Source organism: Pogonomyrmex barbatus, unplaced genomic scaffold (genome assembly GCF_055798465.1).
Source record: "Pogonomyrmex barbatus isolate J1 unplaced genomic scaffold, ASM5579846v1 scaffold7, whole genome shotgun sequence".
NCBI lineage: Eukaryota > Metazoa > Arthropoda > Insecta > Hymenoptera > Formicidae > Pogonomyrmex > Pogonomyrmex barbatus.
In genome coordinates this window covers 5,753,608-5,780,125 of record NW_028297171.1, presented here as the reverse complement: position 1 = coordinate 5,780,125, position 26,518 = coordinate 5,753,608, and the positions used below count along the sequence as shown (strand labels likewise).

At 29.8% G+C, this 26,518-nt stretch overlaps 2 protein-coding genes across 2 annotated transcripts; both read right to left on the bottom strand.

Moving 5' to 3' along the window:
* Positions 1-5,691: 5,691 nt before the first annotated feature.
* LOC105432193 (lipase member H-like) lies at positions 5,692-8,058 on the bottom strand. Its single transcript, XM_089083219.1, has 6 exons — positions 7,762-8,058; positions 7,623-7,677; positions 7,389-7,537; positions 7,063-7,305; positions 6,634-6,834; positions 5,692-6,324 (listed from the first exon to the last, which is right to left on the bottom strand). Exons 1-6 carry the CDS (start codon positions 7,835-7,837, stop codon positions 6,164-6,166), a joined length of 885 nt encoding a protein of 294 aa, XP_088939345.1. The 5' UTR covers positions 7,838-8,058; the 3' UTR covers positions 5,692-6,163.
* Positions 8,059-10,763: 2,705 nt separating this feature from the next.
* On the bottom strand, positions 10,764-14,963 carry LOC105432192 (lipase member H-like). Its single transcript, XM_011646880.3, has 9 exons — positions 14,791-14,963; positions 14,602-14,656; positions 14,389-14,537; positions 14,055-14,300; positions 13,555-13,677; positions 12,599-12,712; positions 12,107-12,272; positions 11,640-11,684; positions 10,764-11,194 (listed from the first exon to the last, which is right to left on the bottom strand). The coding sequence occupies exons 1-8, from the start codon at positions 14,861-14,863 to the stop codon at positions 11,648-11,650; spliced, it is 963 nt and encodes a 320-aa protein (XP_011645182.2). The 5' UTR covers positions 14,864-14,963; the 3' UTR covers positions 10,764-11,194; positions 11,640-11,647.
* Positions 14,964-26,518: the final 11,555 nt, after the last annotated feature.

Genomic DNA, 26,518 nt, shown 5'->3' with positions numbered 1-26,518 from the left:
GTAAAGCTACTATATTTTTAAAATGATGTGTCACCATGTCACCGCATGATAGAATTCATTGACCGTTAAGCTGACTCTATGAAATGATGAAATTTTTACGAAATGATCATTTAAAGTAAAAAATCTCGTCGCAAGCCGGAGATTGCATTCGCGTCGCGATGTCAAAACGTCACGCGACATGCGCGACGTTCGTAAGTGCTTTCGCAACAAAGTGCACTTCGTCAGTGCTCTTTCTAGCGGCCCACACGTCACTGACCTTGGAAAAGGTCCACTTCGAGAACTGGACGTGGTTCGCGCGCGTGGGTCGGTATCGAGGACGATCCGTGAAAAATGTCGAAGTCACTCGGAGTGTCGGACAGGTTTTGGTGACCGCCGAGAGCTCGAGAGAGAGCTACATTGCTTCGACGTTCATCCCTAGATGGTGATCCTGAACAGGCTCGTTGTTCCACCATGAGAAGTAGCGTGTGTCTCGCGAATGAATGCATATCAGTGCAACTAAATTATGCGCGCTTCTAGGGCTCGTTTAAACTCAGGACACTGCTGGTACTTGACAGATGCGCGTTCCTTTTATATGTTCATGTCTGTTATCTCCGTATAGCGAGTTTATTACAGCGGATACCGTACATAACGAAAGTTTAACAAACCTAGCATTAGAATTCTACACATTAGAAAATTTAATTAGATTAGCGTGCAGACTTTTACATTAGGTTTTTTCAAAAATCCTTCAATTGTTATTTAATTATATTAATAATATAACATCATGTAACATTAAATTATGTACTGCAACTACTAAACTATATCAATTTTATATTGAAACTTAGAAAATAAATTTAAAAATGATGCAACAAATTTGATTATACATAAAATATTATTTCTCAATTCGTTCAACTTAATTTTGAGTAATAATTTATTGTTTTACTTATACACTTTGCCTTGCACTAATCATATTTAAATACTTTCTTTAGTATTTAACCATGAAAATGTTATGTTTCGAAATTTTAGAATAATACATTTCATTTGGCTGGACATTGTAGCGTGTCTAATGTAAAATGAGATTCCCCCATACTTGCGCTATCCTTGGGGGCAAAACGCAACGATGTTACGCACGGAGAATAAATTTACATTCACGAACGGCGGCGGCTTTCAACGAGTTCGCTAGATAAAGGTGGTTCATTATGTGCTGCATTTATTACCCAATGGCGGTTCTCGATTGCCTCGCAATTGCCTTTAATCCCGTCGTCAAGATCGGATCTCACCGGGATCTCGCGTAATCGCGTTACCGGCTTCCAAGGACCTACACGTAAAGTATCCTATTCTCGCATCCAACCGTCGCACACGTATTCTCGTTAAAGTGTATTGAGCGTTGCAATATTCGTCATTTGGTGCAAAACTTGGATCAGGGATGTAGAAATTGATATGTCCGTGAAAGACGCACATGCAACCAATTTGCAAAGTACAGAGTTATGTTCGAGGACGTTACCTGTAATCGTGTTATCCGCCTTTTTTTATGCATATGTAATGATAAGACACTTTTAAATAAAAAAAATGAAAGCAAAATATTCTTAAATGAATATATACATCTGTAGTGTTGATCTATTAACATTATTGTAGGAATATAATAGAAAATTATTTTTATCACGTCACTGACACAAAAAACAAGTTTTATAGATTGTTGCGAAATATTAGATAAAAATATTATTTTATATAATAAATATATAATATAATATAATTATAATTACATTATTGGAATAGATGTATCATACATACAGATTGTATGTTAATTGGACTATGTGACATTAATGACAGTTATTTTATGAATAAAAAATTTAGGTATTTAGAATTTATTTTATGATGATTATGATCCGCGTTAGCAAAAAACATACGAATGCAGATATAATTTATCAGAGTGACTGCTATCAAGTTCAAATTTTTGGTAACAAAATATATATAGTTATTTTCATTTATATCGCAGTATCGATAATCCTTTTAAATAAATCAACATAAAGCTTTCATAAAGGATTTTTTATGAGCAGTGGTAACTTTACAAATCTGTCTAGACGTCATAAAATTTTTACATTTTGTACATCAATATGTATGATACACGTACTACCGCATATACGTGTATCTATATGCTCGGGCTCAAAGTTAATCTGGATTAACCGGTCTTGAGCTCTTCGCTGGTAAGGGGAAGAGAGAGGTGAAAAGAGTGGCAAGGCGGGACAAAAATCGAGATCAAAGAAATATGCCCTTTGGAGAGGAGAGGCCAGCCTCTCTCTCTCAGTTGCAATGGAGTCTCGTTCAATTCTCAAGTCGCGGTAGTAGATACATCAGAGTTGAAGCGCATTGTTGTTTGATAGAGAACTCTCTTTCTTCCTCTTTTATATTTCTAACTTCTAATTATATCAATGGCAATATAATGATAATTTTGTTGAACAACCTCTCTAGAGATTTCTTTGAATTTTATTCCTTAATTGCTAAAATAATTAAATGAACGTAAAATTATACATGATCTTTATTTCGATTCCTTCACGTTTGGATAGTTTCATAGTAAGCATGACTTATTACCATTCTTATTCTAATCGCATGAAGCAGATGGCCGATCTCGTGCACGTCCAAGCGATTTAAACTCTCTTCTTTTTAATTATCGCTTCTTGATGGACGTCATGTGAGATGCCGCGTTGAGCCGCGCGATGCGCAGCCCGATAATGCTCAGGTATAATATGTAATAAATCACAAGGAGATGATCTTCGTACAACGTGTGATATATCGAGCTTATTATAACAGATGTTCGACACGATCTTCATTATGAGACGAGTGTATTGTAAAAGAAAGTCCCGATTTTATTCTGTCGTATTCCATCTCAAGATCATGGACGATCTTTGCTACATTATTTTCGTTTCTTATTAATAAATTATTAAATCTCTTTTATTATCTCTCAAAGTAACGAGTCTACATTATCCGAATTTACAATACATAGTTATAAAATTTAAAACTTTGTTTTACGTGCACGAACTCACATAGTGTCGTAATTATTTGTTTGAATTAAAAAATGATTTTAATAAGATTGAGATAATTATTGAACATAAAATAATTTTTTTATCTTCTAATAAATATGTAAAATAAGTCTGGACAATAACATATATATATAAAATTTAGTAAAAATAAAAAAAGTTAAAATAAGTTAAATTACAATTAAATGAAACGTCTTTAAAATATTTTCCTGTTTTACATTAGAACTAATGGCTAATAGTGCCATTTCGATTTAATCATATATTTATGCTAAATCTGATTTTATTTGAAACGGAGATGAAAGGTTAATAAGGCACAAGGATCAACAACCGTATTTAGCATGATTGAAAACAACAATGCCACGCGGATATTTTACGGCGGATACTCGTTCACCAAAGTGCTTCATCGACTTAGAATTCGTTTGCGTGCGCAACGCACTACTCTCACAATCTCGGCCTTTGAGGGTCGGCTTTTAATTTGCCGCCAATGATACTAAAGTCGAAAAGAACGTCCGGTTGCAACTCCCAACTTGAAACCATCCCGCTTCCATTTGCCAGACTATGCTTGTCCGAACCTTTCTACAGGATGATACACGGCTGGATCGAAAATTTTGTTTAAAACTGACGATATAATGAGTAATGCTAAATCAGAAAGAGTATTCAAATTTTGTCAATTGTTTATAATTAGTAAATTTAGATATTTGAAAATTATAAAATTCAAGACTTTTCTACATCTTTCCTGTTATCATTAAAAGAATAAATAAATTAAATAATTAGAAGATTCTTAAATTTCAAAATTTGGTGTAATGATTTAGTTTAAATTTTAGATAGAATGTTGAGATGTGTAGATGAAAATTCATTATATTGTTAAAAATTTTATTAAAAACTATTTAAAAATCAATTAATATCTTGAATTATCTTCCAAATTTTTATGAAAAAGTGAGTAATCATTCTTATACTGTGTATATGAAAGCGAAAAAGAAAAGATATATCATGACATCTCTCTCAGAGGCAACTTATTGTGTTTAAATAATCTAGTTTCCTTTCAATTTAAAATTGCATTTTCTCATATTTTCTTCATCTTCACTCAAATATTACTTTGCGTACGTAGTTTCCAACTTAATCGTGAATCACCCTGTATACCCTATTCCATTAAGCGTTATTTTACCCCGGTCGCGATTAAGCGTAGCCACGAGTGCGAATGAAAATTACATAGTCGGGCCACATGCGTTCCCCATGTATCTCTCCTTTTTCTTATGGCCTTTCCGCCTCCGTTGCACTGCTTTAAATGAAATCTGCTTTACAACGATGCAACTAACGTGCCGCTGCACGCGACGCTCTCGGCGAGAATCGGCACGGGGCTATCCAGACGAATACGAAAAGAGAAGCTTGCAAGTGTAACGAAAGAGAAGGAGAGGCGGGCTACGTGCTCCTCGTTTTCTGTATTCAAGCGCGTAATTGGTAGATTGGTTAATTGGAAACGAAACGAATGGCAAACGCGAGAAACTTTTCCGTCAAGGATTCCTTTAACACGATTCCTTAAGAAGATATCAAGGCAACATCTGCTGTCGATATTTTGATAATAACGATATTATTGAATTTCTAACATCATCACTTTTAATTCCATGATTTTAACCTGTGCGTGCATTTTGATTTATACGCTACTCCAAAGCTACTTCACTTGTATAAATAATAACGCTCATTTGTGTTTATGAGATACCTTTTGAGGACGAAAAAAGTCTGCGGAATGCGAGCGAATATTCGCGATGAGAGGTTCGGCCGACAAGTATCAGGGATGGAAACAATCTGTATCTATTATTCATGACGGCCGATTCATGACGGTTCGATATGAAATTATAATCGGCCACTCGTGCGTCAACCGGCCAAATTGGTTCATAGTTTCCTGTCAGACGCGTACGCGGAACGTGGGCGGAAATACCATTTATGAAATTGAAACAAAGGCAATGTACGATTTGATCGTGGCAGACAAGAGAACAGACACGCTATTTGTTTCCAATGCCAGCAAATATTTGAGAAATATTAAGAACCGATATTTTTCACTTTCCAATATATGAAAGTGAAAACAAAGCAAAATTTGTGAATGATTCTTAAAATCTCTCTGATAACTTGAATGAAATTTTAATATTTTATATATATAAATTAAGTATGGTACAGTTGAGTATGGTAATAATTTTCTTCATTCCAATGCGTTTTTAGCGTGGGTGATACGTCATGTACAGTGCAACAAAAGTACATAGCACATAATAAGCTTAACTTCACTCCACAATTACCTTCAAGAAAACGATACGATTTATTTTATGAATTCACTTGATTCTAATACGTGTTGCTCGCCAGTAATCAAAGTCTCCATCAGAGCTCTCATTAAGTCGGGATTAGTGTTGATATCCCTTGCTGAGAGCTCTGAGTATGTTTATACGACACATTGCTTATGCAAGTGTGGATTTAGCGACTGGCTGAGAAGTTGCACATAACGAGGAAAGTAATTATACTAACGGGTTAGTAATCCGCATATGACTCATAATATTCTTCCCGATTAAATAAATAATTTGTACACAACTTTAATTATTTATAAGTAGTTATGAATAAAAATAGTGGATAAAATGTTATCGATCAATGTTTACGTCAATAAATATTGTGTTTTCAAAAAATTTTATTATATTTAAAAAATTATAGATTATTACTTTTTCTTATTAAAGAATAGCAAGAAGACAAGAAGAAAGACAAAATTTTATTAACCGTTTGCATTGTTTAATTGCTTTATATTTTCAATTACGATTTAAAAACCTTAAAATCATAGTTATTAAAAGTTTTGAATTTATAGTATTAGTAGTAATTTATCAAATAATTTGTAAAATAAGAAATAAAATAATTCAGTAAATCTCAATAGAATTTACAATAAAATCAAACATAAAATTATTGTGATTTTATTATATTTTCACACTTTGACTAATACATTGAATAGTACATTGAATAGTAACAGTATAACTGGATCGTACTAATAATGTTGTATATTAAGATAAAATGATCCGCGTCTGCAAAAAAATATTACAGATTAATAATCTATTTTGTCATATGAAAACAAGTTTTAATCTAGTTACTGATATAAAGTAAAAAATAAAATGTAAAGTATTATCTTACATATTTGTTGCTGTGTATCCAATACTAATTTGCCTAATTCTAGGACAATTATTTAATATATAATGAAAATAGGAAGAACACTCAGCTGCGGTAAATTTGGTAGGTTGGAGTTTCGACTTTACGTATAGCATGACTGATCTCTGATGACTGCATAAATCTAGCGTAAACATGAAAGAAGTAATTAGATCAAAAACATTAATAAATTGATTTTGTTATTTTCAAAAAGCATAGTTATTTTAAATAATTCCCGATTTCATTTTCTAAACATTCAATATAGTAAATAATTATATAATTAATAAATTCTTTTTATAATTTTCACAAAATGCTTTTAATTGATTATTATTTGCAACACGTAAAGCAATGTGAATATAAATATTAAGTAAATGTTTAACGTAATTTATTTAAATTAATTTATATTTCAAAGAATTGATGATATTATATTTAATTGTATTGATTTATTGGTTACCGGCATCGCTTAATGGTAAACCAAGGAATATGCAATCGGGTTGAGGGCGAGTACCACCGTTCACGTAATAATCCGCTGTTCCCATAGATGTTGGGGTGCCATATCCACCCCGGTCTGTGTGAATAACATCCACCCATGACGCATCGTTTCGTGTAAGATAGCACCCGGGAGGATAAAAAATAGGATTCGCAGGATCTAATGCTGCAGACAATAATTTTATAATGAATATTTTAAAACAATTCGAGATTGCATTACTAAAATTAAATTTCTGAATAGATTGATTTCTCGTCAGTTTTCTATTAATGTGATAAATGGAATAATAAATATAATTATAGCATTGCTTAATTTTCTAAAATAAAAAAAATCTTAAGAATAAAATATGTTATGAATAAAATATATAACGTGCCTTGATAAATTTTAATTATCTACCTGTAATGCGAGGTATTTGAAAGTCGTTGCATTTACCAGCAAAACCAGCTATGTGAGCACCTAAGGAGTGTGAAACGATGTAAATTTTCGATACGTCAAGGCCGCTCTCCATAAGCAGTCGTATACTTCGAGCAAATAAACTACCTACTTTTTCAGCATTTTTGAAACTTGTTGTATATTTGTCTCTAGAGTATTTACTCCAATCGAGTAACACAACATTGTCTGTTTTTCCGTAACAAAGTCCTAATAATGCAAATACATATCAGTTTGCATTACTTTCTGTTAATTTTGTAATGATTTATTTATTTTACATTTAAACATTTTACCTTTCATCATTAACTGAACATTTGGATCCTCCGGATATTGCAAGTATCCGTAAATGTAAAAAATTGTCCGTTTATTTTTGTCCAATACATTTAGCAACATTTGTGGCACTGTGATGGGATAGGCGATCGTTGCAGAAGTTTCATTATTGCTGGGAAATATGTGTTCATATTGATTATTATTATTATTTATATTCATAATTATTATTATTTGAATATTTCGCTGTTGATACAAACCATTTATAATAGAGCAGATTGATACCAGTTGCAAAATTTAAATCAGTTTGATTACCTGAGAAATAACATACATTATTAATATGTACTTTTGAGGTTTGTAAAAATATGGTAAAATATCAAAAATAAAGTACGTATTTACAAGAACACAACGACTGGCTGTGCATTATCCTGGTCACAAAAAATAGTATAACGTAAAAATGTACCGACGATAACATTTCGGAAGGTATTTATGGAGATTGCGGAAACCACGTTTTTAATGCGTCCTGACTGATCGTGTCGACATGCCATTCTAGACAGAGACTCGAAGCCAACGTAATATATATGCGTGCCACCTCCATGTGAACCAAATTGCAACATAAACTAGATCACATTATTTCTTGTCGTATAGCATAAGCATAGGCATACACGAAAAAAAGAAAATAGCTGCCGTAATTATATTATGTTGTAATATATGGACAGCTAATGATTTAATTATGATTATATTATTTGCTACTATTTGTTATATTTATGTATTAGGAGCAACAGCAAATCGTTTTGTTCTAGCTCCTAATACAATAAATAAAGTAGCAAATAATATAGGTATCACAACTATGATACCTAAGATGTTAGCTGTCCATATATTACAACATAATACAGCTATCATAATTTTTAGCAACGGCAGCTACTTTCTTTTTTCCGTGTAAATGTCTCATTTCGCATTAATTGATTCATATCTCTCTTTCCGTATAATTTAATTAGCTGGACTTTCATAAAATTCGCATACTCTTATTATGAAGTACATTTGAAATATAATCATTGATCAAACACACACACACACACACACACACACACACACACACACACACACACACACACACAAATATACATATAAATATACAATATGTATAATGTACAATACATAATAGAAGAAAGAATATCGAATAAGATATCGAACTTATAGAGACCAATAAAAGCCTGACAACATTAAGTGGATTAATAATTATTATTAATTTGTTCTTTTATAGAAATATACATTAAAATACTTTAGCACACTATAACAAAGTGACTTTACTAACTATAAGTGCAAATCTGCTAATATTTATATATTGGATTTATTGATACTTATCTTTAAAAATGCATTTAAGCTTAAAAAAAGTATCACGTTTCGATACGAAAGATAAACGATAACATATTTCATGACATAATGATGATACGTGATATTTCATGACATAATGATGATACATAATGATTAATGAAATTATTATTACTTCTCAGAAACATGTATTTTAAGAGTTATATTATTACTTATTTCTCTTATCAAAATCATGTCTTTTGATGTGACTTTTCTCAAAACATTAAGAGTATTCTTTAAACGGCTACATAATATATAATAACATAATTATTTTAATATTTATAAAAAATAATAAAAAATTGATAAATTTGTGCTATAAAATAAATGCATCATAAACATTAAAAACTGTTATCAACTGTTACGTTGAGGAATTAGTGTATAAAGATAATATAAAGAAATAAGAGCGTAAGCGAATAAAAATAATTTTAAACTTAAAGTATATAACTATGAAGTAACTATATATAACTAGTAACTATAAAGAAAGATATATGAAGAATGAATGAAAGAAGTGAATGTTTTTATTTTAATATTTTATATGTATAATTAAAGAAAAACAATTAAAATTATTATTATTGTTATTATTATTTGTAATACATAAAGTAGAAAAACAATTTTGTCACGCAAACGCTACATAAAAACGCTACATAAAAGCGCAAACGCTACATAAAAGCACAAACGATGTATATAGTGACGTTTTCTGGTTATTTCTGAAAGATGTGATTTTGTAAAATAATTTTATTATATACGGTTGAATTTAGTATAAAATTTCCTTCAATTTTTATTTTTAGAAAAAAATTTAAATTATATAAAAATAATAATGGTGGATAGTTTGACAAATATTAAAGTTTTTGAAAAATCTAAATATACAGTTATAAGAAATTATAAAAGTTTTGTCTATAATATTTTTTATGTATCTCATGTTTTGTTGATAATTGATGAGACTCAAATATATACGTAGGCTTTGAGGGGTTGTTTCATAAAATTCAGATTGGGCAGATGTAAAAAAATATATATCTTTTAGATTTTTGTATTTAATAACATATTTCAAGGAGAATCAAATCAATTCGAGAATTGTGACAGGCACCTTGTAAGAGAGAAATTTACACTATCTTGCATGTATGGATTAATGTATACATTTCCAACAGAATAATTATTTTAAAATTAATAATATTCGTTTAATATAGTTTTTACATTTTTCAAATATTATACAAATCTAAAAATTCTGTAAAAAGTAACTATATTAAGAAAAAATAAATGTATATAAATTATTCAACAAAAAATAGATAATTAAAATATTACACAGTTGTTATTGGGCAAAATTATTTATCTCAACTCAAAATTCTGGTTAACGTAATATTTTTCGCAATAAAAATTTCTTGTGGAAACTTTATTATTTATTATCGAATTAGTAAAAGAAAGACATAAATTTTTGACTGTTACGTTTCAAAGCGTATTTATCATGAAGCATGTTAGGTAAAAAATGTTCTCTTGCATTTAATAAATCTAAAAATTAAGAAGAATAATAAACATTAAATATCTTACTCAACCATGTAATGCCAACCAATGCTTAAATTTTTTATATTAAGAAAATTTCGACTATTTTAACCAAAACAAATATATATACATACATACATACATACATATATACATTTGCTATTTTATTTTTATATTATAAATATAACTTATAAAATGAATATATATATATATATATATATATATATATATATATATATAGTTTGAATTGTTTTATATGTGCACACACACACACACACACACACACACGCGCACGTCCGCGCGCACACATACACAATTCAAACACAGAAAAGCCTCATTTTAGGAAAAGGTATACATATAAATAAATAGTTTGTATTTCGTGTATATATTAAAATATTTATAATAATTGGTCTTTGTCAGAATTGATCTTTTTCAGATATTCTTAGAAAGTTGGAATATTTTGTTATAGCATTTTATCAATTTAAAGTTTCGAATTTAATTTATTTATCTAATTTACTTAATTTTTATTAAATAAATTATATTTAAAACACAATTTTTATTGATTCCAATTATATCTTACAATTTGTATTTAAAACTTAAATTCATGTAATTAAATACTTCAAAACATATTATATATATAAAATATGTACTATGCTAAAGATAAATATAAGATAATATTTAAATATAATATATAATATTTAAAAGTATATTTTGATATATGTTCATTGCAGAAAATTATTTATTTTCAATCATTAAATTTATTTGTCTTAAACCAACAGAATTTAAAAATTTAATAAACTATTTATAAAACAAGTGATTGCATAATTAATTGCTATTAAATATTTATTTATTAATATAAATTGAAAAACAATGTAATACTAATAGTTTTCACAATTATAAGTGAATTATTAAAAGATATTAAAAGAAGAATTATTAAAAAACAACAGTTGTATACAACTCTTTAAACCTAGAAAAATATTTTCAATTAATTTTTTTATAATTTAAAATTTCTTTTTTTGTAATTTAATATGTGAAGAAAAATCTTAAGATTAGAATTAAGATTTGATTTTTATAGTAATACATATGTTTCACTTTTAATTTAAGAATTAAATATTAATTATAAATATATTAAATTACTTGAAATTTAAAAAAAATTATTATCATTTTTTTAAGTTTATGTATTTTTTTTATAATTTAAAATTTATTGATGTTTTTTTTGATAGACTTTAATAATTTAATTGATTAAATAATTCTTAGATGATAAAAACGATTTACTAAATTTGAGACAATTTATGCATATTATAAATGTATATTTTGTATATTGTTAATTATGATGAGCATATTTTTATTGCATTATGAAAGATATATAATTAAATAAGATATATAATAAAATATATAAGAAATATAATTACCAATTATATTACAAAGGTCCTGTTTTATAATAATAAGATCCAGTTCTGCAAAAAAACACAAAAGAGAGATTATATACTTCATAAGTAATAAAATAATAAGTTACCATATAAAAAATCCATTGTGTTAACATTGTGTTATACAATAATTAATTAAAATTTTTACATTGTTTTACTATTTTTTTTATATCTATATAAAAACTGCATAAATCTTTAGACAATTTGGAAATTATCTAATTCTTAGGTCTACATTGATTCTTACAAAATAACAGCATATTGCATAAAAACAATACAGAAACTAAATAGCGTATTTATAATATACAGATTATTTTAAAATCATTATATATGTAATTATTATACGTGATAATACATGTATTTCAATATATGTAAATAATTTCTTTTTATAATTAATATCCGTTTAATTACCTTATGCCAAATAATTAAATATAATATTAATTATTAATTCTTACATATTTTCTGCTGCATATCCAAAAGGTACCATAACATTTTCGCAAAGATCAAGTAAATAGGCCAAATAGGAAGAACATTTTTTGTTTGCCATAGTTTGAGTAGGATAATACTTCGTCCTTGTATATACTACGACAGCTTTTGAATGACTGCAGAAAAGTGATGACGCTTGTGATAACAGAAAAAACGATTAAATCAATATATTAACAATGCAAACACATTTTATATTTCATATTGGTTAGTATGTTTTTTTAATGAAATTTTTATAAAAGTTTTCAAATATATAGAATAATTATGTAATAAATAATTAACCAACTGAAAACTATACATACATTATTTAAACATTTCCTTAATAATTATTAAATAGTATGTTATATAATAAAAACTATTAATAAATAAATATTTAATAGCAATTAATCATGCAATTAATTTGTCAAAATAAATTGATACTACAATGAGTTAATGAAGTAATATTTATTTGTATCAATTATTACGATCAGTGCTTGATGAAAATTCAAGTAGTGGACAACCAGGTTGAATACGATGACCACCATTTACAAATATTTCTAGTGTTCCCATAGGAGAAAGGCAAGTTGGAATATTAGTATCTAGTTAAAAGTTAAATAATAAAGTTAAAAGTTAATAATTTTTAACTTAATTTAATTAATTTTAAATGAATTAATGATTAATTAACTCTTAACTTTAATTTTAGCTAATAGCTATTTTTTTAAAACATTAATTTTAATTCAACTTCATTTCTTCTTAAATTAAAATCTGTTTTATCACATTATTTTTTTCTATAAACTTTATATCTTAAAAAGAGATCAATAATTATAATGAATATGATATCTTTCTGGTGCAAGATTATTTGCATTTCCCTCGAGTTTTTTTAAACAAAAAGAAAAGAAAGTTTAATATTAATATTATTTAAAAATCATTCCTCAATTCCTCAATTTCTCGATTTTTCAATTAAAATTTTATTTACATAATGTTCAATATGGCTATTTTTTTTGTAATAATTATATCTAATACTAATACTAATATTAATATCTAATACTTCTTAACTGTATCTATATTTCCTGTCTAATTGTCTCTATATATATAATTCTGTAATATTTCATTATTTAGGTTTTCATAATTAATGAAAAAATATATTATAAAAGACATAGCAAAAACAAAATATATATATATATATATATATATATATATATATATATTTTTGATATTTTATATAAATTTATTTTATAAATAAAATTGAATGTATTCAATAATTTATATTATAATTTATATTTTTTCATTTGGAGAAACCTAATTTAAAAAAATTATATTTTAATTTAATAATGCTGTTGAAAATTAATTTTTAACTTATTCATTTAATGTTGATACAACTTCTAACGTAAATTAATTTTAGAATTTATTAACTTTAACTTAATTAATAGATAAAACTAACCCTGTTCTAGAGATAAAGAACCAAATCCACCCATATCCGTATGAATAATATCAATAAATGATGCATCATTTTTCTCAAGATAACATCCAGTGGGATAAAATATACAATTAGCAGGATCTAATCCTACAAATAATAATTTTGTATTAAAAATATTTTAGAAAAATCTAAAAATTATGTCTAACGAAATTAAATTGGTAATTATATTGAAGATTTTTAAGCAGTTTTATTGAAATTCTTATTAACAAAAATTGAATAAAAAGTAAAATGAGATGTTTGTCAATTAATTATTTATTTCTTAAAATTAGTATCAAAATGTATATAAATGTATAAAAAAATTATAATAAGAATTATATAGTATTAGACATTAATAATTAATTATAGAATATAAGTTGAAATATGTGTAACACACATATGTTTTATTTTAATTAATATTTATTATTATTACTTTGGAAATATTTGAGAAATAACTACGTGTTTTAAATATTTAAAACTTGACATACCTGTGATGCGAGATATTTCGTACTTGCTGCATTTAGCAGCATGACCAGCTATGTGTGCGCCTATTGAAAAACCAATAATGTAAATATTATTAGATATATTGAAACCATTATCTCCAAGTTTGTTTAAACATATAGCCAATAATCTTGCTACGTTTTCGCCGTTTGAAAAAACTTTTGGGTAAAGGCCAGTAGTATAATTGCTCCAATCTAGTAATACAATGTTGTCCGTTCTTCCAAAACATAACGCTAATGCAAACAATATTCAATTTGTAAATCTTTCATTGATTTGATAATAAATATCTTTATTTATTTAATGTACATGAACGCAAAATACCTTTCATCATTAATTCAACATTAGGTTTCTCTGGAGCTTGCATATATCCAAAGATATAAAAGATTGTTCGTTTGTTTTTATCTAACACACTTAATATACCTTCTGGCTTTGTGATGGGATAAGCAATCGTTGCTGGAGTCTCGTTATTACTAAAAAGCATTTACTCATATCATTATTAATTATTGTTTAAAGATATTTGTCATCAATACAAACCATTTATAATAGAGTAGGTTGACACCAGCCGAAAAATTTGAATCCGGTTCTTCACCTGGATAATAAAATACGTACAAAGTTTATATATACATATATATATATATATATATATATTCTTGATATTTATTTATTAATGTTTTACTTGTTAAAATACAAAAAGAATATATATAAAATAAATTACATATTTACAGGAACACAAACAATCCACTGTCTTTGCCATAAAAAATAGTAAAACATAAGAATATACAATCGTTGCTAACATTTTAAACGAATAAAGTATTCACAATCTGTAATGTTTTTAAGATGTATTCTTATTAGTTCTTTGCGACATTCTACACAGGAACTCAGTGCAATTTATACCATCGTACATATCTGTATACATTGTATCACCTCAATTAAACACAAAAGATAAATGAAGATAATTTGTGCAATAATAAGTACGTGCTCGTTTAAAAACAATTATTTTGGAAATGTTCGAATACATAAAATGATATAATTACAGGAAAAATTTGGTTAATTGCGAAATTTAAAACAGATATTTAGAAATAGAAAATTATTATAACCTTAGTTTCTTTTACATTTTGCGTATAACTTCTGAAATATTTTATTACATTATAATTTTTAAATATTTGTAAATAAAATGATATATAATATTATACATTATAATTACGTAATATAAAAATTTTGCAATTGTTATGTAAGGAAAGTAATTGAAAAATGTAATTTATTTTAATTAATATTAATCATATGCGTTATCATAATTTCTAATCTTTAAGAGATTTTTATAAAAAATAATATCTGATCTTGCACTGCAGTAACATCTATTATTATTAAAAAATTATTAAAAATATGAAAATCCACTGAATATTAAATCTGTCTTATGTTTACTATTTTTTATTTTCATTTATTTTTTATTAAGTTTAGTATTAAATTTATATTTTGCGACATAAAAAATTTTTTACAAATTAATAATTTATTATTATTTAATTTTACAGATGTTTTTATCAACAATAAAAAATAATGTTTAAAGTTTGCAATTTTTTTGAATTGATAGATTGACTTGATTATTATTTAAATTAAAGCTGGATCAAATTTTTTAATTTGTGCGAATTTTGAAATGTTATTTTATATTAGTATTACAATTTTAGCATAAATAATTTATAATAAAAAACACAGTAATTTATTTGTAAATATTATATATCATATATAATTAAGCAAAAATCTTGAAAAATATAATTTTTATATATATTTATTTGAATCTTTTTTAAAGCTGTAACTTGTTTCTTAAAAAGTACTTTAAAAATGCAATAACATTCATTATCTTAAAAAATAAAATAACGTAAAAATACATTATTTTAATAAACAATACAATATACTAAGTTAAGTTTCAAATAACAAAACAGAGAATGAAGAATGCAAATGTTCGGAGAACTCGATTTAGGAATCTGATAATTTTTCTTTTATTGAATTTATATATATAAATTCGGAATTAATTGCTTATATCACGAACGTATTATCGTTATTTTTAACAAACTTATGACGAAACTCAAAACTTTTTGATTATTAATAAATTAATAATCAAATTTGAAATCGATTAATCTTCTCTTTTTTCCTCTATAGAAAATTCTTATTGCAAAAAATGTTACCTCAATTAAACCTGAATCATCCGCTTATTCAGCAGATATCTTATCTTTTTGCATACTAAGGTCACGTGCTTAATAATACGTAATATTTACGCATTTAACCAGATAAGTTTAAATATCTTTTTCAATTGGTGCAATTGATAAATAAATATAATATAATATGCTAAGTTTTAAATAATTTTGTAAGCGGGTGATCCAGGTTTGTCTGATTGAGACGATTTTCGCTATAAAAATTTCCTAGGGGAACAAGAGAAGCATTAATCAATTTCAAATCTGATTATCGATTTATTAAAATAGCTTCGAGTTACTGCATAATCCGTAAAAAATAATGGCACATAGTTTGTTATATAAGCAATTAATTCCGAATTTAAATATATAAATTTAATAAAAAAAAATTAGCGAACTCCTAAGATCAAGTTCGGCGAGTATTTGCCTTCTCTGTTCCCTATTACATTATTTAAAATTTTTTTTAATCTGTTATAAATACAGACATTTGTGTTCTATCTGTTATAAATACAGATAAGTGTTCTATTTGATGAGTTGATACAAGATATTTGCATATTTTTTTATAACAATAATAATGAAAAATAAAACCTGTATATTACCAATGATCTTATTAATAAAACCGTACATTTCTAATCACACATCTTTGCCTTAAAAAGATTAGTATAAGAAAATAAATCTTATACTATTTCTTCTTCTACCATTTTATCTTACCTTCAATAAAATTAAAACTATAATCTATTTATTCTTATTTTCAATTATGTAACTTACATTGTGTGCACTTCGATGCTCTTTCGTTTTAAATTTTATCTCTTATCTATTTTTGTGATCGTTCGCCAAGTGTATACACGACATCTACAATGTGTGTTCAATATTTCATTTTACACACATTGTAGATATCACATTGTAGCTTTGAAGATCGTTTACGCACTATGGCTGCGCGCGTCGTATGTACATCGCACAGCGCGTACTGTATTTACGAGCGCTCCACGTCCTACCATTCTTCAACTAGCGTTCGTACGGGCAGGTAGCAATGCGTGTCGCTCCGCGTTTCTTCAAAGCTGAGTGATACCAAATGTTGCTGTATTATATAAATATAATACAGCAATAAATACTTACAGCAATAAATACTTACAGCAATAAATACAGCAGTAAATACTTATTAACTATTGAATAACAATTGATTAAAGTACATATGTCGCGCAACTTATTCCTTTGATTTTTGCAAATGATAACCTCCAAGGGGTACGGCCTCGACGTGGGGGGGCTGAATATTCCGAAGGGTTCCATAATCCTAAAGACGAAGAAACAAACAATACTCGTTACACCACTAATAACATCAGTATTAAATCTTAATTAATAAGGACTGCGTATCTCGAAGCTCTTATTATTTTTAGTAATCGGTATAATCCGAATATTATAACGTTGAGCATTTTCTACGGAAAATTTTTACGGATTTATATATAATTTGCATACTATTTTGTAATATGTATAGCGATAGTTTATAAGAAAAAATACATAACATCTATCTAAATAAAATAAATTGTAATAAAATAAATTGTAATGAATGGTAATGAGTCCATAAGGGTACGTTCGCTTTGAACGTTCATGCGCTATAAGCATCATTCCATCTTTATTATTCATTACACGCCAAAAATAGAATAATACAGCGCATGAGCGTCTAAAACGAACTCATCCTAAATGAAACAACAAATATATGGTATAAATTATTTAAAAGTTATTTAAAATATAACAATTATATTATTTAAAGTTCCGTTATCAAAAAATGTAATAACGTAGAAAATAAATTTTGTTCGTAATATTGTTGAATATTTTGTTGTAGCCGAACTATTGTAGCCTTCAGTTGTGTTTACGCGCCGCTGATATGTTGTGTTTACGAGCGCAGTTCCACGTGCTACCATTCATTCATCGGCGTTCGTACAGGCAGGTAACAAAACATGCTGCTCCGAATTTCTTCACATTTCTTTGAATGAATATCAAACGTTCCATCTTATAATTATAATTATAATAATATAACGCTCTATCTTATAATTATAATACGATATGTATAATGCTTATTAATGGACATGATTAACGATAAGCATATCGAAATAATGAACTCTCTAATGAAACATACACATTTCGCGACGTATTTCTTTGAAATTCACAACTTTTTGTAAAAAATACCCCTCTAATGAGTACGGCCTTGACGTGGCAGAGGGGCTCAGTATTCCGAGGGATTATCTAAGCGGTACTATTAGTCGGCAAAATGATTTGCCGATTAATTTGTGCTACTTAGGTATGTATCCCAAAGACGAAGAAGCTAACAGTACCCGTTGCACTGTTATTAATAACATTAATATTAACATTAAGTAATATTAATGTTAATAATAATATACTAACACAGCATAGCTACGAGTCATGAAATGGCTCTTATGTGGCAAACTTGATTAATGCGTTTCACGCATTAATCGTCGGTTTTAAACCGACATTCCGCCGCCGCATTTAATTGTGAATGAACGAACTGCAGCCAGTTCGTCGCGTCGCGCGTTTGCTTCGGGAGTGCCGTATAAGTGATCGGTCTAACAGACTTTTCCTCACCCTGCGAGGGCCCGTTTGACAAATACCATAGTTCGAGCCGGTCGAGTCGCACTGTCAAGGGGTGCAGGGAGCGCGGGATCTCATTGAGGCGTAGTCGGCTACGTCTTCACGCCACGTGCGCCGCGGCACTGGTGATGCCGGCTGTGAATGTTACACGCACTCGCTACCGCTTGATGTGTTGTGTTTCGCACAGTTGCAAATTGCATTAAACGGCTGATTGAGAACACGCTCTGTCTTTGACAAGTGGTTCGGTCTCAAGCGGCAAGATTTCAATCGGCTGACTTGTTTTCGTCGTTTCTCTTGATTTTTTATTTTCGATACAGCATTGCCACGAGTCGTGAAAGGGCTCATATGTGGCGCGTGCGTTTCACGCACTGATTTACGCGATTATATAAGCGCGTATTAGTCTGGAGCGCTCGGATTATTTTTCATTTTCAACACAGCATTGCCACGAGTCGTGAAAGGGCTCCTATGTGGCACTTGCGATTATTTAATCGCCAACGACCTTTATCTTCCCTTCCTTAATACCTTACCCTTCCCCTTGCTAAACAAATCGCGTTTAATCTGACTCGATCAGAGCTTAGTTCGGGCGGTTATTGCGTGTGCCGAGAGGCTGGATCCCAGTTGTCCGATTGTCTAGATTGTTAGGCATCGGCGGTGAGTACCTTCTCTCTCGTCACATCTACCAGCCTTCTCGATAGCCCGGGTGACTTTTGATATCACGTGTATGGTATCCGCCCTGGTGATTCGACCTGAACCGTTGGCTATGCGATGGTTGAGTCAATTTTAGACGTGATTTCTAAGAAACAAGAGATGTCGGATTCAAGTCAGTCGATTCGTCTTCTTCCGCTTCGGTCCTAGCCTTTGCTTGAAGAGTTACCGTGTGTCCCGAAAAGCTCACCGACTCGGGTGCTGACTGGACCGACAGAACTTGATATTTTCACGGGTAGCTAAACGCGGAGTGCCGTCAAATATCGCGCGAAAGACTTTTATCGAAAGTTAGTCCGCGCGCGATTATAATAATTCGCGAGTGTTTTTCGCGAGTGTCCTGTGCTGCGAGGACATTCGACGACCCGACACCTTGAGAGGAGGAGGAGGCCTAGGAGAGGCATCGGGCATCGGCGGAGCAACCTTGCGGTAAATATATATTTCTGGTCAATATTAAATTAATTGTTTTCTTATTTATTTAGATCATTAAATTTCAATAATTTAAAATTTATAATTCCGAAAAGAAAAGCAAAAAATTTAAAGTTTCATACGAATTTATTTCTATAAAGATCTTTTTTAAAAAATTGTATAATTATTTTAATAAATATATATAGTAGAAAAATAAATAGATTTACGTGTAAGAATTACTTTTTAAAATATCTATTGTTTCGAGCGCTGCTATAATTTGAGTATTCTGTTTGTGTGTTACAGAATCATCGTAGCTACGTTGCAGATTCACTCCGCTGTTGCGCATCGGATCGGTGAGTGATAAATTTTTTATACTAGGGTAACAAATTTGTGAAATTTATATTAGATTATTTTTATGTGTTTATTATAAAAGTGCAGTTGGATATGTTTTCACAGATTCGTTGCCCTAAAATGGATAAATTTAATCAGTTTGGGGTGTATATTTAATCCTGGTATGACTATTTATTTATTTGTTGTATTGTTATGTGTTGTATTATTATGCTCAGACATAAAGAATGAAAGTTCATTATATCGAACGGACAAGTATATTCAATATTTCATTATTTTAAATTGTTTTTCGCATTTCAATTGCGAGATGTATTAATTGATTGAAAGTTATCAAGTAATTTCAAGAAAGGTAAAATAATTTAATTGTTTTAAGAAATTAAATTATTAAATACATATAAAGTAATATAGATAATTTAAAAATAATAGAGTTTATTTTATTAAGTATTTTTTTTGAAAATATTAATATATGGAATTTATTAAATTCATTAAATTTTCGAAATAAAGATTTAACAATAATAGAAATGGCATAAAACCGCGTAAAAAATTCACTTAAATTAGTATTCTTCAAAGACATTAAATTTTTATTTTAAATACTTTTATGATATATATTTTTCAATGTGAATACAGAAATATAAATGGTATAACTATGACTCTCTAAGCTGGATTACTATGGCTTAAAAACCATAATAATCTTCGAAGCCCAATCGCCACTGTCTGAATCGATTGGGCATTGTGTCTAGGACTATCCTAGACTGAGCACACTAGACCAACAGTCCAGTCGGGGCAGGAATTAACTGGAGGTCACGATCCTCCGATCTATTCTGAGCCCACATTCTAGGCGTACGAGACCTTCGGGAAATCTCTATTGCGTCTATACTGCAAGCTGCCCAAAGGAGGCTTAAAGTAGTTTGAGAGTAGGCATGTACTCTCGCCTTCCGGAGGAAACGTGCCCTTGCAGAGAAGGTTTGTCAGGTGTCCTGGCTTTACGAAGTCCAGTGCGCCGGGCTGACGTTGTTGTTTGGATCCGTGAATCCTAGCGGCCTGGAAACCGCGTCGTGCTGATGCCTATGACATTTGAGCATGTGTCGTGAGGGTTGAAATGAAAAGAGAGTCATATGTTATATTTATGTTATATTTATGTGTAATAAGAATATAAATGAATATATTATGTATATTTTTTATTTACCTATCTTTCCTTTTCCTATATCTTATTACCAGGATTAAATATTTAAATCGGTGAATAAAAGATACGTAGATATTATATATATATATATATGAAATTTAGAAATTTCTCAATAAAATATATCATTAAACATAAATGAATATTTAGCAAACATTAATAACAAATTCTATAAACGTGCCGATTTGATCCTAATCATGTTTAATCTATCCATTTATTAATTAATAACTTGGCTTTAAGATAAAACAAACTTTAATATGACGTGAGATTCAATAAATGTTTTGTCTCGCGAAATATAAATTCATAATCATAAATTATTAATATATTTTTATTTAAAATATTAGTTTTATATTAAAATCTTCGAAAGTTTATTTTTTAATTTAAATCCTAATTTAAAGCATTAATTTTATCGTTAATAGTATATTTTTTTTAGTATATTTTTTCATTTATATTATTTATTAAATTTATTACTCATATTATATTATATTATATTATATTATATTTGATGATAAATTATATAGATACGTACAATATTTAATATTTAGAATTTATATGAATAATTGATACTAGAATTTGTAAAATTGTATATTGCATATTGTATGTTATATTGATATTCTGATTATACGAGAAATATATTGTCTCGTTCGAATCTCACGTCATTCATTGTAAATTTTTTATATCATGCAATACTTTGCTTATCATTCAATTATCATTTAATTATATATTTAAATTTTTTTCCAATTTTCTTAAATTCTACTCATAATACATAAAAATCAATTTTTTTATTTTGAATCGAAGATTAATCGTACGTATTACACAAAAACGCGATATTATTATTATTATTATTATATTAACTTTAAAAATTGTTATCACAAATTTCATATTTTATTAACGTTTAAATGGCCCTTGCGATCGACACGATTTTATGATCAACGTCCGCGTTTAAAAGCGAAAAATCTGTCGGCATTGAAAGATAGCCGGTAATTGAAGGAGTATATCTCCTTTCTATCATCTCTGGCTATATGTGAACAGAATCTCTGGCTATGCGGCCAGAATCTCTGGCTATACGATCAGATTCGATGATGGAGCAATGTGGCCAGGAGCAATGAAAGGTAAGTCCAGTCTGGCCTGAAGAATTACGAAAAGTTAGTCGATACTAATTAAAGTAAGTAATAGAGATTTTTAAACATCCGTGCTCTTGCACGTAATTTTGGGAGGGAAATGACAAAATGCCGTCTTTGTCTTTCACACACTGAGAAAACAATGCTGTTGAATCAACAACATTATTCTAGTTGGAAATAATTTTGTTAAATTCAATGACATTATTAATGAAACAAATATATCATACAAACAAATATATATCTTGTTTTAATAATCAATATTTTTGTTTCATTAATAATGTCATTGAATTAACATTGAATTAAAATTATTTCCAATTAGACTAATGCTGTTGATTCAACAGCATTTTTTTCTCGGTGTAGATTTCTGAATATTGATTTGTTTCCTGAATATATTTTTCATTAAATAATCGCGGGTTAGGAACTCAACTGGATCAACCAGCACAAAATAGGGATTTCGGTTAGAGAAACTACAGGAAAATTCACGGGTAGATAAAGATTAAAATTCAATAGTAACGCTATGAAAATTCGGGTGAGTAAAAATTCGGATGGGAAAGAATTGATGCAGATATAATAAATATGTAATATATACATATAATTTAAATATTAAAAATTAAAACTTTATAAATCTATTTAAATCTATTTAATATATAAATCTATTTAAATATTATTTATAAAATGTTAAGAGATAATATGGATAAAAATATTAATTATAAAATTTTAATTGAGAAAAGAATATAGATAAATAGGAATATAAACATTATATAAAAATTCGACTATAAAAATGTTACATAAATAAATAAATAGCAACATTATAATAATTTATAAATTAAAATTAGGGAATATTTGACAGATGTCATATTCAATATTACTTTTTGTATTTTAAAAGAGGATGTGTCATACTGGAATATGAAGCTAGTACATTTATTTTTTATTTATTAGTTTTACTACATTACAATATTACAAGTGCGCGCTATTTATTTTCTAACATTATCAATTTTTATATAAAATATTTACATCACATACTATATAACGTCACTACTTCGTCACTAAAACTTCATATAAGAAAGACTAATATTAACACTTAACAGTTATGTTAGCTTCGCTAATATAAAGTGAATATAAAGCGAAAGAATTGATTAACATCGTGGAAAAGCGTAAAGGATTAAAGTCTTACACGATCCTTTTATGAATGGACAATGCATCACATTTGCGAAACATGGGAAAAAAGTTCCTGAAAAATTATTTGTTGTAGCATTAAACGTGAAAAAATTATAATCGCATTTCCCAGTTTCATTCGCAGAGCTCGATAGATATATCGCCGCATATTCCACATTAAATAAATAATCCCCCAATGCCAGAGCATCTGGTCTCGCTATGTCGCTTCACGTCTCGCGTTCTCTCGGTCGGCTGAGCCGAGTTCGAGTCGCATCTGCGTGTCGCACGGGCGAGATTAATAAATCGCGCGCGCGGGGTTTCTCCACCTTTCTCTCGCACCGACGCGCGTGCTATCCCCCCCCCCCTGTAAAAATCTACGGGTAAGCCCATTTGCCGTAGGACCGCGTAAATCACCGTCATTGTCTTGTTGCTTTATTACCCCTGTGAGCTCTCCAGTGCTCTCTCGCGCAACCGCTGCCACCGCAAGGGACGAGAGCAACGCGTTCCACGCGCGTATGCGTGTCCGCGGGTATACGTGTGCCGCGTCGCATGTACATCGTACGCGTATGCGGAACGCATCAGACGCATGCGGGCGCGCACATATGTACGTGCACGCAACCGCGCAGAGGCGCGCAAACGAGGCGTTAGGTTAAGTTAATTCAACCGGCTCGCCTCCCAAGTAGCCGCGCCGCGGAAAACGTGAATCGCTCGTCGGAAGTGCACGGATCGTTTCTGTATTACCCCACGGCGCGATGCGGCGCGGCAGCGTAGAAGAAACTGCACGCGGCGGCTCGCAGTGGTGGCGGTCGTTGTTGCCCGCGCGTCCACTGTGCCGCCAACAGTCGGGGATCTTTGATCATCAGAGGGGGATTAGGTGGATGAATATAAGTCAGTTTCTCTCTACTCCTTCTCCACCTCTTCTTCCTCCACCTTCTTCTCCTCTTCCTTTTCCTCCTTCTTCTCCTGTTCCCCTCGCGTTCTCCACCCTATGCGAAAATGACTAATGCGTTTCGCGTACCCGAGAATTACCGCGGGGATAATGCGAAGGTATGGGAGTCCCGTCTGTCGGTGGCGCGCCTCGGGACGCATTATGTATGGTAGCCTAATTTTATTGCACCATTCAGGGAACGCAGCGCGCTCCCATCGTGCGCAAGTTTCTTTTCGCTATGGAGATTACGGCGCGACTTTCTCGTAAAGTAATATCGGAAATTATGGCGAGATCATCTTGAGACGTTTAAATTGTCGCAAATCGAAAATTCCGTCTCTGGAAAAATGGAGGGATAATTTCATGAAAAGTGAATCTATGTGATTTATATATATATATATATATCTACTACACAATTTTTATCTACATATATATATATATATATATATATATATATATATACAATATTTTATTAAAAAATAGCACTTGTATGAATTTTGAAGCAAATGACGAATTGCTTGTAATCCAAACCTGTTTGCAAAGACAACTGTTTATGCAGACTAGATAATTAATTATGTAATATTAGATGCATATATTTTTGAAATTAAAATTGAAGAAGACTTTATTTTGTTTGTAAAATAAAATAATATTAAAAATTATAATTGATATTGCACATCGTAAAATTCCATCGTAAAAATATCGTAAAAATTTTTAAAATGCCATTTAAAAATTCCATTTCAAATTCCTATTATTATACAATTTATTACAATTTATAAGTATGTAAAATTTGTTAGCATCTCAAAAAATTCTTCTTTTTATCATTTATATTAATAACCTTGATCAAATGAATGCAAAATGAAAGACATTAAGTGTTTTCTAAACAATTGCAAGTTCATAGGTTTATTAATACATTGGTCATTTACATGATTTATTTTTAAAGAAAGCAAAACATCTCTTAATAATATTTTAACAACACAACGTATACTTATCATGTCCATATTTCATATTATATTATATACGTATATTATGTATATGTATATATATATATATATATATATATATATATATGTATGTGTATATTATGTATATTATACTTGTGATTCGAAGAAAATTGGAAGCGTAGTGCTAACGGATTATCGCGGCGAACGCAAAAGCATCGGTGATAAGTCGCACCGCGTGCAATTCTCACTTACTCGCCCTCCCGCCGGCGTTGCATCGTTTCGCGTATCTCCTCGCCGATACACATATTCGCGAGATGCAATCGTCGCTGCCATCGCCGCAGCGGTGCATAATGAACGGCTTCTTTTGTAGCGCGCGCGTTTGCGGCGGCATCCGCCGTTGTTATACCATCACCTTCCTATTGGTACATATTCCGACGATTTAGCGTGTATGCCGTAAAAGGCTTGCGACGCCGCGTCTTTACTTCGTGAACCGATAGGAGAACAGCGTCGACATGGTACACCGTTAACCCGACCCGAGTCCAGACTCCGCCACTGGAAGAGGAAGGTCGCGAACGATATCTACGACATGCCGATTCCGCATGAACGAACAGAAAATACGATACTGCACCGTTCCCCACCCCTCCTTCGAAACCTTCGTCTTTCCTTTCCCTTCTCACGGGGCTCCGTCTCTCCGCATATCTTCCTTTCTCTTTTTCCCTCGCTCACTCTTGTCCAATCGTCTTGTTCACCTCGCGAGTGTATTTATGACCCAGGAAACAAAATGGCAAGTGCATGGAGACTCATTTGCAAGATCCACCTAAATCTAACTCACGAACGTGGACACCACGTAATGGACTTGGCTTTCCTATGATTGCCGTAACTCA

Excerpts from the sequence above, each read along its gene's own strand:
- LOC105432193 (XM_089083219.1), bottom strand. The coding sequence starts at position 7,837 with ATGTTATCGTCGGTACATTTTTACGTTATACTATTTTTTGTGACCAGG. Across the intron at positions 7,306-7,388 it reads TGTTCAGTTAATGATGAAAG|GACTTTGTTACGGAAAAACA; the intron begins GTAAAATGTTTA and ends TTGCATTATTAG. Across the intron at positions 6,325-6,633 it reads TTTACCATTAAGCGATGCCG|ATTTATGCAGTCATCAGAGA; the intron begins GTAACCAATAAA and ends TGTTTACGCTAG.
- LOC105432192 (XM_011646880.3), bottom strand. The coding sequence starts at position 14,863 with ATGTTAGCAACGATTGTATATTCTTATGTTTTACTATTTTTTATGGCA. Across the intron at positions 12,273-12,598 it reads ATTTTCATCAAGCACTGATC|CGTCATCACTTTTCTGCAGT; the intron begins GTAATAATTGAT and ends TGTTATCACAAG. Across the intron at positions 11,685-12,106 it reads GGATATGCAGCAGAAAATAT|AACTGGATCTTATTATTATA; the intron begins GTAAGAATTAAT and ends GTTTTTTTGCAG.